Below are 15,700 nucleotides of genomic sequence, written 5' to 3'. Positions count from 1 at the left end.
AGCTTTGAAGGTGGAAGGACTTCAGGTTCTCCTTTGTCCTGGATTGTAATAGTGGTAGTGGCTCAGCGATTCTGTAAATACTGGTGGTGGCAATAGCACGGTGAATCAAATTAGAAGACCCCATCAAGTACATAACTTCTGATTTTTAAAACTTTTAAAGTGTGAAAGCTTTCTTTCATAGTGCCCAGCATGCATGTGAGTTTTATTGCCTATGGAAGGGTATTTCTGGGCATCCGCAGAGACAGCAGACACAGCAGACACCTTATGCATCATTTAACTGTACAAGACCACTGTGAAGTAGATGGTCGCCAGCAATGTGGCTTGTGGGGTTTTTTCCCCCTGTCTCCCTTATGGCCTTCCATCAGCCTGTCCTTGCTCAGCCAAGCTGACTTAGTTTCCACAGAGCCCCATCCTCGTTTGCTGCTTTTTTATTGCAGATTAAAGGCTTGGATTGCATGTGGAGGTTATCAGCTAATGAATAAACTTCAGTCATCCTGTCCTGTGATAAATCTCTCTCCTAGATCAAAGATGAAGCATGTAGACTTTTTTCTTTCAAATGGTAATTTCTTAAGGCTGTCAGATCACTTCCTAAGGTCTGTTTACATAAAAACAAAAACATTAAACATATTTTATTCAAAATGTTGAATTTTTGGTTTTGAAAAAACCTTCGATTTCCTCTCTGAGGAAGCCTCCCCTCCTTCCTTCTGTGATGGTCCCATCTGTGGAAATACTGGTGATCCTCACATTGTAACTTTTAGTCACATTATTTTCTTAACACTGCAGTTACTTAGTTTTTAAACAGGTAGTTGTTCACTTAATTTCATCAGAAGTATGTGTATATATAAGATCTTTTCAGTTCCAGTTGTGCTAAAGTATGCAGAAACTTCTTTCAGCTGTATTGTCACATGGAAACCAAATAAGGCAGACTGTAGGGTGTTTGTTTTGACACAAAACTGTTATTCTCCTAGAACTCCTTTCCATGCAGTGTTTTCGCAAAATGAGTTTTGTATTTCAGTAGTAGTCTAAATAATGATTTGAAAATCCATGAGCTCTGGAATGATGTAAAATAAGGCAGTCTGCAAGTTGAGTCCATCCATTTCTATTTATTATATATGTTTCTTTAGTTCAAATGTTTTTAGTCTGTATAATTTTTTTGTCTTCTGCTTGCTACCTCAGCAACTGAAGATAGACATAAGGCTCTCCCATGGAGTGCCATGAAGTTTTCAACGGGTATAGCAGGTAAAAAAAAGAAGAGAGAGTGACAGTCCTGTAAACGTCAGTAAGCTTTGAGGAGTCTGTGACACATTCCTGTCCAGTAGGACCAATATCGCTGTCCTCTCTAAGCATAGAGGAAAAATAGTCCTTGTTTCAGGTGTTAAGTTGTTTTGATTTGGTCATGTGCGTTTCAGTACTAGGAAGTAATCACAGTGAAGCCATTTATAATCCGATAAATATGCACAAATGATTGCTAATTTTTTAAGTTTTAGAATTCATCAGTGTTTTTTCTAGGGATGATCTAAACCTAGTTTAAACTGGTAAATGGAAAACTGATTACTTTTTCAGGGCATGTGCTCGTCTTTTCCCTAAGAAGGGACTCTTTTTTTTTCCTTTCAATTATTCTTCATTTCTCCTTGTCTTCAATACATTACTCTTCCCTGTTCCTGGATTATAGTTTGACCTTGATGAGGTAAATAGAGAAGTGAACTGTCTTGGTAAAGAATATATTCTTACGTATCTATTTATTCTATAAGCTGAGGATTATGCATGCTAGAAAAGAGTGAATCATTAGCAGCTTTATTTCTGGTTGTCTTTTTTTCCTGTGGCTGTTTATGAACTTATTCAGCAAGTGTGGTTGCCAGTAAGTTAATGTAGTGAAATATTTTTTAGCAATGACATTTACTGCGGAGTCCTGCAGTCACTGAAGAGGAAGGTTACTGACTGGCCAGGTTTTTGTCTTTAAATTTATATATTATGAGTTGTCATTAAGTACATTTGAAAAATTGTGTGTGCAAAAACAATTCCCAGTCTTCCTAATTTGATCCTTCTTGCTCAGATGTTGTTTCCTTTCTGCTTCTAATGTATACCTAAAAAAGATAAACAGTTTAATTCTTTTTTAATACTCTGTCTTCATGCTGAAACTGAATGCAATGTTTCCTTATTAACCATCTGTTAATAAAATTTCTCATGACCAAAGCACTAAGGGAAGCGGAGACAACAGGGACTTTTTAAAGTGTTGGTATTCAGTAAAGACAAAGAATTTCAAGGATTTGGGATTAGATTTGGGAACTGGTTTAATACAAGTCTGCATACGCAGTGTATACTCACTGTGTATATATACATATTCTGTATATATATATATATATACACTCATATATATCTCCATATATACATATGCATATAGAAAATATACCCACCATGTAATTGTCAGTCTTACTGATTGTATGCACATGTAAAATAATCATAAAACTTCAGGAACACTTGGCTTCAGAAAACATGTGCTATGCAGCATGTTTATTGGTAATGTACATTCAGCTGCAAGTCTCATATACGGTAAGAATGCTTCAAGTAGCAGCAGAAGCCTTAAATATCCGTGTTGAGAACCAGCACCTGGTTGCAGGTGGTCAAAATTCCACCGGCTCCAGAAAGAGCACTTTGCTAAGAGTCTTTGAAAATCGGCCTACTTAAATAAGTCCTGACTTTATGTTCCCAGACTAACCACTTCTGACAATGGCTTCTTTGTTTCCCTGTTGAATCAGTGATAAAAGTTGTGAGCTGAATTTTACTGTTGACTTATTTCAATGGCCCACACCTTTTCCAGTGGAGACTGCAGTTTTTGCGGTGGCTTTTGGTAGTGAACTAAAGATTTATATTTCAGCCTTGCTTTAATGATCTGTAAACTAGGTGTGTCAGAGTTGTCTTACTGGTGAGCATTTGTGAAAATTGAACATTGAAGCATGAAGGACACATGTATTTAGAGTGGTGACAGTTTCTCTCTTCGCAAGATGTAAACAAACATCCCATTAGCTATGCTAAGTTAGTTTATACTTGTTTTATGAATGTATACATATTTTATTGTTAAAGGCAAAATAAAATTAAAAATCATCTCAATATGCAATTTCGGTCCTTTTACTTACTGTCATTGAGAGTTGCTAGAATAAAAACAAATTGTAAATAATCTTTTGAATTGGTTGTTTAATTCATGCTAGAGAGCGCTCAGTGTGTAGTACATTTCATTATTTATTAGCTTCTATGCTTTTGCATATTCTTGAGTAGCAAACTGACAGACAGGCATGATTATCCTTAAGGATAATTTTTTATTATGATGCTCTTTTATTACGAGTATATTCCTATTTTTATAGGGATGCATACTGAGCTCTTAAGACTGAGCTACTACAAACTAGACTTCACCTTCTGACACCAGTCGTTTGGGTTATGGCAGAACCAGTGATTAAATCCAGTTTCATTCACATTTTGTCCAGCTGCAAGTATAAGATCAGTAACCTTCTCATCTATAGCTGGCTGTTAGCTCTTTGTGTGAATACATCAGAAAAGAACAATAAAAAGATAATAATTAGATTGATGTAACTTGAAACTTTTCCGTAAGAGGGGAAATGAGGCAGAATCAGTTCCTGTTTGTTTTCTGCTGTGGGCATGTTCCCTAAATATCAAGTTGATGATACCTTTAAAACAATAAATAGAAGGAATACAAAATGGCTTATTTTAAAGTTTATTGTTACTTCTAGCAAAAATACTTGTTATAATTTCCAAAGTTCTCTTCATAATTCCGATTTTGGAAAACCTATTAAATTCAGACCCCAAACCCTCAAACTGCAGATTTACCTGAAGTGGAAAGTGTGTATGTATGTGTGTGTAAAATGATGGGATATTATTGGATATTTTAGTAATGGAAGTTACATAGTGCTTAGCCATTACCTCTTAGAATTTAAATTAAATTTTGGAAATTGCTGTAAATGGAAATCCTGTCCTCAGAAAAGCACACAGACCCTGATTTAGTGGCCAGCTCTTCTCTTTGCATTTAACTTTATTGATAATTCCCAGGTAGGAATACAATTTAAGTTTTCTCCGAGGCTTGTTCTTACATTAAGACCTTGCTCTTTAGCAGAAGCTCTAAAGGTGGATTGCCTCTCCTTGCACCCTGCCTGGGAGCCTTTGGAGCCAGATACATTATCAGTAACAGTAGAAACAAATGCCCCTGATTTCCTCTCAGGATTTTAACGGGGAAAGCTAATGCAGGTGAAGAGCAGCCCTGTTTCTCTGTGGGGTCCTGGAGGTTGCAGATCCACTATAGAGGGATTAAAAATGCTTTAGATATTTTTTTTTCTTCCCTCCCTGTAATCATCTTCAGCTATCCACGTGTTTTAGTTCAATTGCTACAGAACTCAGCTGGTTTAATTTTATTAGGTTACCGCTTCCTGCTCCAGAGAGCACTAAGCCGCTGTTTATTTTGGGGGCAGGGGGAGAGGGAGAGCTCTTCGTCCTGCCTCACCTACTCCCCTCAGACATCAAAGTGAGCCAGTTCACTCCTCCTAGCTTAATCCTCCCTTTCTCCCTCCCACCAATGTTCTGCAAATTTCCTTGTATTCTTCTCAGAGTTATCCAGTGTCCCTGGTATTTGTCAGCAGGTTCACTTTTGCCCTGGAGGTACTTGCTGGGAGGCAGAGACCCCCTGGAAGCACTTTCCACTCGACTGCCTGCAGCTGTGAGTCTCCTACAGCCGGACAGGTAACTGTCTGGAAAGGAAGGAGAGCACTACAGGAAGGGGACATAAATTGGAATAAAACAGTGCCTGTGACAGCATTTCTGTGAGATTGCTGCTCTTGGAGGCTAAGAAACTGTTGGTAACTGCAGCTCTTGCTGTATGAAAATACCTTCTAGACAATTGTTATTTGGCAAGTGGATATCTTTTGGGGTGAAGGTGAAAAGGGATCAACTAACCAAAATAGTGCCCAGATGTTTTTTTGCTTGGGGGTACCAGAGTAGAGACAGTGTTCTAATTACATATGGCAGTTCAGCCAGTTAGTAGTGTCAATTTAGGCCAAAGGACCTGCAGTGTCCTAACTAGGTGTTAACTAGCAGCCTCTAGAAAAGTTTGCCTTGGAATTGCTCTATCTTCGGGTTTACTTAATAGGTTATCTTTTATTGGTATTTACTGGAAGTTACTCCCCCCACTCCTCAGTCAGGTGGCTTACCCTTTTGAGCAGGCTTTTTAATTTTTGCTCTACTGAATGTACTTGTAGACTTCAATTTTCAACCGGCATGGTCTTTTTAAATGAGAAGCCAAGTGGCTACAAATATCTGAATTATCTCAGTGGTGCCTTCAGCACTTCCCAGTGTTAGAAAGCTGCAGGTGTACCCTCAGTAACTTTAATGAGCATTTCAAAAATTGCAACTGCACAGACAAGCAAATGAGGGATATCTTGACTAAAAAGGGGATTTATAGCAGTGAACCAATTATTAAGCTGTATGGGTGCAACCTCTAATATTGTGCTTCCTCTCCCACACTAACTGGGAACCCCTCCACCTCTCAGGGAGGCTGCATCTGTCATGGCAGGGGAGTCTTGGGTTAGCTGCCCAGAAATAGCTATATTGGCAAAATCTTTTAGTGTCTTAGCACGCAAGCTTTAGAAAAACACAGTTCATTTAAAGAGTGGCATTTATTTTCTTTTATAAAGAAGCATTTATAAGAATTTCTTTGCTGAACAGGAGCAGGAACATCATGTTTAGGAGTAAAATAAGCTGTCCTTTAGGGAAATGGCATATACCTGTACAAATGCCCTCATATAAACCTGCTTTACAGATAGTGATGTGAACCCTTCTCTGTTTTCTACTTCAACCTTTTTTTGGCCTCAGCTGCTATTCTCAAAGGCTTGATGTTAATGCCAGATCATAGTAAAGATAGGGAAAAATTATGGTGGACATACACAATTAACATAATATAGAGATGAACAGGTGATTCAATTAATTTAAAACTGATTTTCATTAATCCTTTTTTTGTCTTTTAGTCATTAATCTGTAATGCTTAAAAAATAGGAAAGAAAAAAACATCTCTTGCTCCTAAGCAAGAGACAGTTATTTTAACAAACAATGCTTGTTAAGGTGGATGCATTACTGTAGATCTTAAGGTCCAGAATTTCCTAATATCAGCTGTAGGAAAATGTGCTGCTATTTTCCATCTTGAAAGTCTGTGGTACTAAACAATAATAAATTCCAGCTTTTTGCTGCAGTTCATTTTCACCTGCTTGCTACTTTTTCCTAATTCAAATTCAGAATCAATTTTTTTAATTCTCATGACATGTCATCTGAGAACAGTCCATGTAGACTTTGAGTACAAAATCCCACAATTTTGGGCTGCCTTATTCTTCACCCCCCGCCTCCTATGCCTCTCCACCCTCTGAGGATTGTAAAGACTATACTATTATGTAGCATTTGTGTGATGAAGTATTCAAGTAGACCTTTAATTGACATGCACAGAATTGTATGCTTTAGTCTGGAAGAGAAAATAAGCAATTTGCTTTATTTTGCAGCACGAGTTCTAAATGTTATTAAAGTGCATTTGTAGTTGCATATTTTCCAGTAAAGGTGACAGATTACTTCAAAGCTGGTATTTTCTTTTTGTTAAACAAGGTTCTCAAATAGATCCATCGTGCCCACGTATTCTATTCTTGCCAGTTGGCTTTGAAAGCTGGTGCTTGGGCTCATCGTTCAGAACTAGCTTCCAAAAAATGAGGTCCCATGCTGTTTCTATCTATTGAGCTGGTAGGGGCTGGAAGGATCTGATCTGAAGCCAAGGCAAAGACTGAATTGATGGAATCATATATAGCAGATTTGCCAAGTAGTGCCCAGTCATGAAGTTCTGCTTTCTGGGAAAGAGCACTGACACAAGGAGTGGCAGAGCTATCCTGAGATTTCCTTCTGTGGACTTAGAGTCAGTCTGCTAGAAAGAACTAGCTTTTTATTGCATGCATTTTCACACATTTATGCATGATGCTTTCTTCTGCATGATGCTTCCCCATTTCCTCCCCAGTTGTACATATTCACTGGAAGAGGAAAAAGCTCTCTGCCCTTTACTACTATATTACACATATTTTCACCAATGTAATGTGTCATTGCAGAGGCATGCTTGGACATTCAGTATACTTACTTTCATTTGACTCAATGTGCACACACACACATATCCGAACACACACATACAGACTGTTTCAGGTGGATGGTCACCACTTGGTGAGTCTAGATAGAGACCAGTTCTCCTTAGGGCTGAATTCTGCATCTTAAAGGAGTTCTAGTTTTCTAGATGCAAACATAAAATGGAGAATAATATCAAGATCATGCACTTCTTCAGAATGGTACTTGACAGAAATGACAGTGAAAGCTCAGGTCCCTTGTCTATGTTCAGTTTTTATATAAACTGCCAGGATAGTCTCTGAAACCACAGTGATGATACATATCTGTGTGTGAGATATCCAGTTTGTCACCAGCTTCTTCCGATATCTGGTGGAGAGCAGGACCTAAATGAAATCCAGTTGACTGGAGCTCAGCTAAGATCTGATAGAGTTGACTTTGATAGATCAAATGGTTGAAGAACTTGGTGGAGTCTGTGTAGATGTAATCTGTTCAGCCACTTTTAAATCAGTCCGCAGTCTTCAAGTGTTGCTCATTTTTGCAGCTGTTGTAGTGCTCAGAAACAAAAGTTTTTTTCCTATTATCTAGACAAGAGATCGACTAGGGTGAAAACAATTGCAGATCCTGTCTATGCCTGCAGCATCCATGCTTCTGTCTTCAGCTGTTGCAGTCATCTGTATGTGTAGGATTGTAATTCAAAATCATTGGGAACAGTTTAGCTGAAAAGACTTGGTTACCAGCTTTACTGTCTTTCCATTCTGCTATCTCTCTTCATCTATTACTTCTCCAACTTGATGTTTTTATTTCAGTTTTTGTTAGTAAACTAGGCTGCATGCCACATTCAGCTGCAGCAGCAATAACCTCCGGAGTATGAACGAATGGTCAGCTGTGTTGAGTACCTGCTTTTGCTAATTTCTCCTGAGCATCCCAAAGTTACCCGTAAAATTTCTCATCGTAATATATAGTGGAATGAAATGGAAAGAGGACCACTTTGGCATCTAGATGTCTTTGATCAGATGCCTGTTAAATGGTTGTTGAAATTCAGAGTGCAGCTTCCTACAAAGGTCTAAAGCTCAAATCATAATGATCTGGAAATAAATAATCAATAAATGCAGAAGCTGTTGTTTCATAAATTAAATGCACATTTTTGAAACCTCTTCAGAAAATACATATAAAGCCTGGCATTTCCAACTAGAAGGTTATCTAGAAATTTAGTTTTATAGCTCATGGCATCAGATATGCAAATACCTATGCTGAACGTATGGATCGAACATTAAGTAACTCTTGCAAAAATAGAGCATTTAAGGCCTCATATGAACCCACAATGTAGTGTTTGGATTTTTTAAAAATGTCTACTGATAAGAGCACCTGGGTCATTGCTATCACCAGAGAGGTAAACTAGCATTTTACACTCCTTGACAAACCGTTCAATAATTTGTTCATTTGAAAGTAGAATTTTTTTTCTTATTAATGACTACCTGTTGTACTTACAGCATAAATAATTTGTTTGAATCATCAGGTGAGTGCTGTTAAGTTATAGCGAGTGAGGAAAATTGCAAAAACACGAATTAGGGTCCCTGTCCTTAAGTGTATTTCAGTTTGCATTTTGATAGCAGTTTAGAAATGTTATCGCCTGCTTTGTCACAGACATAATTCACATCTTTCTTCAGGCACTGTAAACAAGAGAAATGGTTTAATGGCTCCATAAAAGGCACTCTGTGCTGATAGCTGAGATTAGACCCTTTAGTAATGGATTTTTGTGTGTTGGGGGAAGGGGAGGGCTTGCCAGAGGTAAATGTACTGGAAAAGAATCTTGGAGAGACTCTGATGTATCTGAAATGCCTGCTGTATTTCAGTGTATATTGAGAGACAGATTTAAAGTGTGACAGTGTTGGCTTTATCAGTACAGGGGCCTTCTCTTCTTGCTGTTGAAATTTTACCAAGTACTATCTTGGGTCACCTCAGTCAGTCTAGCACCTGGAGTTGTATTGGTATTAGCTTAAGTATTTTTACATCTCCTGTCTCTTCATCTTGCTGTTGAAAAAATCAAATCCCCTATATGCAAATGTATTCAAGAAATCTCTCAAAACTTACATTGCATATTAATGTGCCAATGGATGATAAGAATGAGTTTATTTACAATATTAGGTTTAGAGGGTGATTTGAGAGCATAAATGTGAAAAGCAGTTCAGAAACAGCATGTTTAGGCTATGACTTTTTGTGACTTCCCAGTTCCTTTTCACTGCAGGTAATTCTACTACATTCACAAATTTAATATTACCTAGGATACATCAGAGTTCACTAGCACAAGCAAGGTGTGGTATAAAATCAGCTGCTGTCAATTGATTTTATGCCATATAGGAAATGCTCTTGATCTACAAGTGTTGATAATAAGACATCTTTGTCTCTTTGGTCAGTGGAATCAAGATTGTCATTAGCCAATGTCATTGAATTACCAGTACCATTTCATGGCTTTTAAAAATATGTTTAAATCTATTCTTCTTCAGAAAATAAAATCAGATTTTACTTTGTGTTCTGTGTCTGAAGTTTGAAATTTATAAAATAACTTTTTGTTGGAAGGAGAAATTACTTACAATTTCATGTATTCAGTTCTGTCTGTACAAAAGTGGTACCTTTCCTGTTTCTCAGGCTAGAAGGTACATATATCAGATTCCTCTGAGACAAACCAATTCCTCCTTTAATTTTAGAGTTCTTAAAAAAATTATTCTTCATTTAAGTCTTAAACTGGATGTTGTTATGAACAAAATGTTTTGGGATTAGGCTGTTGACAGATAGCAATGGAGAACAAAACTGCTAAAGGAAGGGTAGCAAGTTTCACCCTGTGTTTTTGCACGTTCTATGTAAGTTTACTTCGTGATGAAATCATTGCTTTGTATAAAATATAGGTCTGTACAACAGCACATTATGTGTAATATTCAAGCCCTTTTACTATCCAGATATAGATATATTTATACAAAGAAAATATGCATGCAGTAATGTGTTATACCTTCATGAATTTGCTACAGATGGTAGCAGTCCTTCTGCTTGCCTTATATCTGTGTGTTGGCTTCAGAGGAACTCCAGACAGGGTCTGTGGGTCGAGTCCTTTCTGATACTGATAAGCTTGACTTTCCCCAGTAGCTGAGGTGTTGAAGCCATTCATCTAAATACACGTTGTAAGATTGTTTGCCTTTCAAGTTTGGAGGTAGTTATCTGTAAGTAATCACTCGGGATGAAATCTTGGCCTTTGGTCACTTCTTAATAAGATCATTAGTAAGGCAGAGTGCCCTTACTTTAATAGGGTTGAGACTCTGTTCTGAGGTTAAGTAAAATGAATTTGCCATCAGGAAGAAAGAAGTGGTGAGGAGCTGGTTGTTTAAAATGTCATTTTGTTAATTTGAATGTGTTGGTAGCTTGGTATGCTGCACTAAGATTAGATTGTATAAATAAGCAACACTGCTCTCCTTAAAAGAAAGTGGATTGAAAACATAATATAAAATCCAGTTTAGCAAAACAATGTATGTTTAAAATCTGCTTTAATAGATGCACTGTAGAATGAGTGTCACACTAAAATGAAAAGTGACGGGTGGAGGGTTTTCAGTGATGATACAAGAATTGCTTTGAATATTTGAAATTTTATTGTTGGAATAAGTCTGTCATCTTCAGCCACACTTAAGATTGTTTGAAAGGTTGAGTAGCCTTCAAGAAAGACCCCCAAAAAGTATTTTTATCAGGCTATCTTTTTTCCTTTTTGCCTCTAAAAGTGTACACTTAAGGAGTTACAGATAAAGCTTAGCTTGGTGACTGTGTCAGGGGACTGCCCGAGGAAGGCTTTAAATTTTACAGCTACATTATCTTTCTGGCCGTAGTTAAGATAAAGATCTAATATAAAATCACTTTGGACTGTAATGCTTTCCCTAAATGAAATGAAGGTGTTAACCTACTTGATTTGATACACTTTACCCTCGCTTATAAAGCTGGGAGAAAGGTGAGGTAAACTCTAATTAAAACTACAGCACTGATGCCTTCTAGCACTGTGCCCTGTACCTTGCTAGGACTGTACAGTAAGCAAAATAAAACGTACCTCGCAGTAGAGTCAGCAGGCTGGAGCCGTGTTCAGTGAAAGTAATTTAATTAGTGTTGATCATGACTCCAGATGATGGTGATTTGATAAGGAATAATTTAGTACTTAACAGCCTTTTACATGCACCAACTCCATGTGGGAAGGTAAAGCAAATTGCACAAAATGAATGTGCTGCTTTCACTTGTGCCTGTGCCAGTGAGCTGGAAAACTGCCTGTTAGCAGACGTTCAGGCTCTCAGCGCTGTGATGAAATACCCAGCCAGTTCTCCGCACAGGGCTGTGGTGTGGGAGTCTCTGTACTCCCGTTATTTAAAAATAAATAAGGGAAGTAATTTTTCATAACAGATTAACTCTGAGGAAGTAGCAAAGTAAAAATAAAAAAAAAAGATTAAAAAAATAGAGCAGCATGTGGCCTTTGTGCAAATATGTGATACTGGCCTTAAAAAAGAGTCTTTTTGCATTTTTGTTTTAATTTTCTGATTCAAGTCAAAAAGATTGCCTACCTTTGCATCAGAACCACTGTCCCAGAGTTGTGGAGCCCACCATACACATTTAATGTGTGGTGTATGTTATTTGACCAAGACATGCAAAGGAGAGTCAGCAGTAAAAGTTCACTAGCAACGTCCTGGAACAAACTACTGGATGTCAGCCTGCTTTGCGATTACAGTGGAAAGCTGACTGGGCTGTATTTTGCCATATTTTTCCATATTTGAGAATATTTTTTCAAGAAGTCCATGTGGTCCTTTTTTAGTGGAAATTCAGTTTTATTCAGGAAGAATTCTTTTCTTGTGATGTTCATCACTTCTCATCTCTGTTTCCTAAGTTACTGTGGTGTGAGTATGCATTTGCGTACCTGTTTTACTGTCTGCTTCTCCTTTCTAATCTTTCCACATAACTCACTACTATCCACCAAATATAATAGCTGAATAGCAGTTTTAGAGAGAATTCTTGTAAGTTTTATGAAAATATGTGTCAAAATAACAGTGTTATGTTGCAGATCTCTCAGCTGAAAGGCAGTAGTAGAAGCGTCATATAATAGGATATGAGAGCGTCTGTTTGGAAATGAGTTCTGTGAACATTGCCCAACCATGAGAAAACCCATGACAAGAGTCTGGAATCCAGATCTTACAATGCCAGAATTTATTGATTCTGATACTCACTTCTTACACAGTGTTTCATTTATCTCCCCACCGGACACAGGCATGTGTATGCAGGTGCATTAGTATCAGAAAATATACAATCTGTAACAAATTGTCCTTCCTAAGTTCAGGTGCGAGAGAAAAGGGCAAGATGCTACTTGACAGTATATAATAATGGCCTGATTTTGTGCTGAGATTCTCTGTCAGGAACTGAGTTTTCATGGAGATGCAAGTGTCTGTGTCAGTCTAGAATGTGATGTTCAAACTATGGTGGTTTGGTGACAACATCAAAAATCAGTGATAAAATTGATCTCTAAATTCTAGGCATCTCAGAGTTCAAAAATTTATTTTCAACCTCATTTTATTTAAAACTTAATACGTGTGTTTTCAGGCTCTTACATATCTGTCTTTTAGTCCTTTGTCCTCCTAGCCACTTAGGTTTGTCCATGTCAGGTGAACTTTGAATTTTCTTCTGCTTTAATTTTGGTTAAGGTTGGATATGAGAGAAGGAAAGTTGTCTGGCTAAAACTAATTTGCTGGTTAACCTTGTCTTTACCTTTGGCCTTTTTATTAATACAGACCAACTTGTGCTTCTAATTAATGCTGAATTTCTGTCACATCCCCTCTGGATTTTTTTTTAGCTTTTAAAAAATATGATTAATTTTTTTTCAATTTGTGTCTCTATCACACCTACTACTGACTTTGATGAAGCTAGGATTTTGTCTTGTGTATTTCTAAGAAAAATTACTGAAGCCATTTCTTCTGAAAATTTTTTCAGATGTTACTTATAATTAAAGGCACATGTAATCATCCACTTTCAAGAGTTCCACTGCAAATTTTCAGGCATTTTGTGAGACAAAAAAGATTCCTGATCTTATACTTGAGGCTGATATATGAGAAATTTATTTTGTAGTCACTTGTGTGGCATTTTTTAAAGTGAACTATGATTGCATTTATAGCTAAAAGCTACCTCACTGATATTACTTAGAAACATTTGGTGCCTGGGAAGTATTTTGCCTCTGACAACATTTACAGTAGTTAAGCCAAATATAAGTGGGCTGTTATTTTCCTGCTAATGAGATGGGATGCTGGCCATCATTCTATTAAACAGTAAAAGTGAAAATAGCCAATGCATAGGATCTCTGATGTCTGTTTTTCAGTTGACACCCAAAGAAAGATTTGAAATGTTTATTTCCTATATTGTTTTTAGTATTACAATGGTTTAATTACTTATGTGTTTAATTAGAAGTGTCTAGCTTATTTGAGAGAGCTAATTGTTAATATTGTACTTGGGTTTTAATTACATTTTCTTTCTCTTTCCAGTGGCTTTTCATGGTCTCCCTGTGAAAATCAAGAAGGAACCCCATAGCCCATGTTCGGAACTTGGCTCCACTTGCAGTCAAGAGCAGCCATTCAAGTTCAGTTATGGGGAAAAGTGCCTGTACAATGTCAGGTAAAGCAATCCAAGAGCATGTTTGCAGTGAGAACTGCTGATTTGAATGAGGAATGACTAAAGAGTAATAAAACCATAATAGAGATCTTATAAAACTTACCTCTTCAGCAGATAACAGACTGATGAGATAATGCATTTAGCTGATGAACACTGATGGATTTGTTTACAGTTGTATCAAACACTTACATAATCATTTTAAAGGAGTGTTTTTCATCAAAATGCATATTCTCCATTCCTCCTCCGTGGGACATAGCCAGAGTTTAAAAACCCAGGGTGCAAGCGTGAAATAGAAGGAAGGAGTGTCTTGTTTTCTGCAAGTTGTAGTGAAAGTACTTTCAAAATGCATTAGGCATATTAGGATAGAGAGATCTGTGTAACAGGCGAGAGACTGGCAGGTCTGAGCATCACATTAGGTATTTGACAAGTTTTGCACATGTTGCATGTGTATATTCATGAGTGATTACAATTCCAAACAGTATTTCATTAGGCTCTGCATCTTTGGTATTTATTCAAAAGCAAGTTGTCTTATTTTATAGGCATAGATATTAAAAGCTTTTTTTATATATAGGTGGTGGAGGGCTTGTTACCTCTCCATTCTTTATTGACTTTGTTTTGGTTGCATTTTCATGTCACTCTTTCCTTTAGTGTCAGCACTGAAGGATTTCTTACTGACATACTACCAAAACTGTTAGCACTTAAAGCGTTTACATTTAACTTTCTGGATGTGAAGAGGGAAAAAAAAAAAAAGAAAAAGAGTGGCACCTCTGCCAGTCATAGAGGAGTGATTTTGGTTTAAAACTCAAATTAATCCACTGATGGATTTGATGGACGCTAGAGAACCTGACATAGGAAATGATGCGAGCTTGTGCTTACTATATGCCTAATGTCTGCATTTTTCCTGTTTAGAAAGAGGGATGATCGAAGTGTTCTCAAGTCCATTACTGGTTTGAGACACCTTTAAAAATAACATCTGTGTATTTGTGGGACCAGCAGTTTATTTTTGATAGAGAGGAGTAAAAAAACCCTGTCGGTAGAGGCTGCTGACATCCTAGTGTGGGTAGCTAAGCCAGCATACCATTGTTTTTCTAGGTCAGATCCCTTCCCTCTAGCTGTATTGTTTTACTGTCTCACTTTGTGTTTTGTGCAAGCTTTAAAAAAAAAAGTCTTGGCAGGCGGTGACAGCTCTTTGTGCTCTGGTCCAGGTGCTTCTACTTTTTGTATACTTCCTGTTAGAATGTCACTGTAAGACTGAATCTTTTAAAAATACATTTCTTTGCCCCAGAGAAGAAAATGCTGTGCTGAAACACTTGTCTCTAGCATGATTTTTTGTGTGCTCTTCTCAGTGTAAAGTAGAGAATTCCTCTGCTCCATACTAGTTAATAAGTTAATTGTAATGAAAAGCTTATAAATGTTACACTTGGGGGGATTTTTTCTGGATGTAGATGCTATGTTGTTTTTTGGTTGTTTTTATTCTGAAGCAATAACCTGACTTACTTTTCCCTTGCCTTACTAATAGTGCCTATGATCAGAAACCACAAGTGGGAATGAGGCCCTCCAACCCACCGACGCCATCCAGCACTCCTGTGTCACCGCTGCACCATGCCTCCCCAAACTCAGCTCAGACTCCTAAACCTGACCGGGTTTTCCCTACCCATCTCCCTCCATCCCAGTCCATTCAAGACAACAGCTTCCCTATGGACCACAGGTAAAACATGAAACGTGAGGGTCCCATGCAGCTGTTTATTGCATGAACCTGTTTTTGTCTGCTCTGTTGTGTGATTGCTCTTGAACATTTAAAATTCCAGCGGTGTGTAAAGATATATACATATATGGTGAGAAACTCAACTTACCTTTTAAACATTATCAAATTAAGAAAGACTTGAAA

At 37.5% G+C, this 15,700-nt stretch overlaps 1 protein-coding gene across 6 annotated transcripts in view; it reads left to right on the top strand.

The window, feature by feature from the left end:
* The window catches only part of ETV1 (ETS variant 1), a 65,587-nt gene that overhangs the window by 19,778 nt on the left and 30,109 nt on the right, over window positions 1-15,700 (top strand). For 5 of the 6 annotated variants that reach the window (XM_017830354.1, XM_017830352.1, XM_017830355.1 and 2 more), the window contains 2 exons: window positions 13,686-13,815; window positions 15,332-15,520. In XM_017830354.1, coding sequence (XP_017685843.1) covers window positions 13,686-13,815; window positions 15,332-15,520 — 319 coding nt within the window. Of the gene's footprint in view, window positions 1-11,667; window positions 12,057-13,685; window positions 13,816-15,331; window positions 15,521-15,700 lie in introns of those variants that run through there. The other variant, XM_017830358.1, reaches the window with a different exon arrangement.

Source organism: Lepidothrix coronata, unplaced genomic scaffold, assembly GCF_001604755.1.
Source record: "Lepidothrix coronata isolate B3197 unplaced genomic scaffold, Lepidothrix_coronata-1.0 Scaffold177, whole genome shotgun sequence".
In the NCBI taxonomy this organism is placed as follows: Eukaryota; Metazoa; Chordata; class Aves; order Passeriformes; family Pipridae; genus Lepidothrix; species Lepidothrix coronata.
This window is presented reverse-complemented; position numbering and strand designations above follow the sequence as displayed.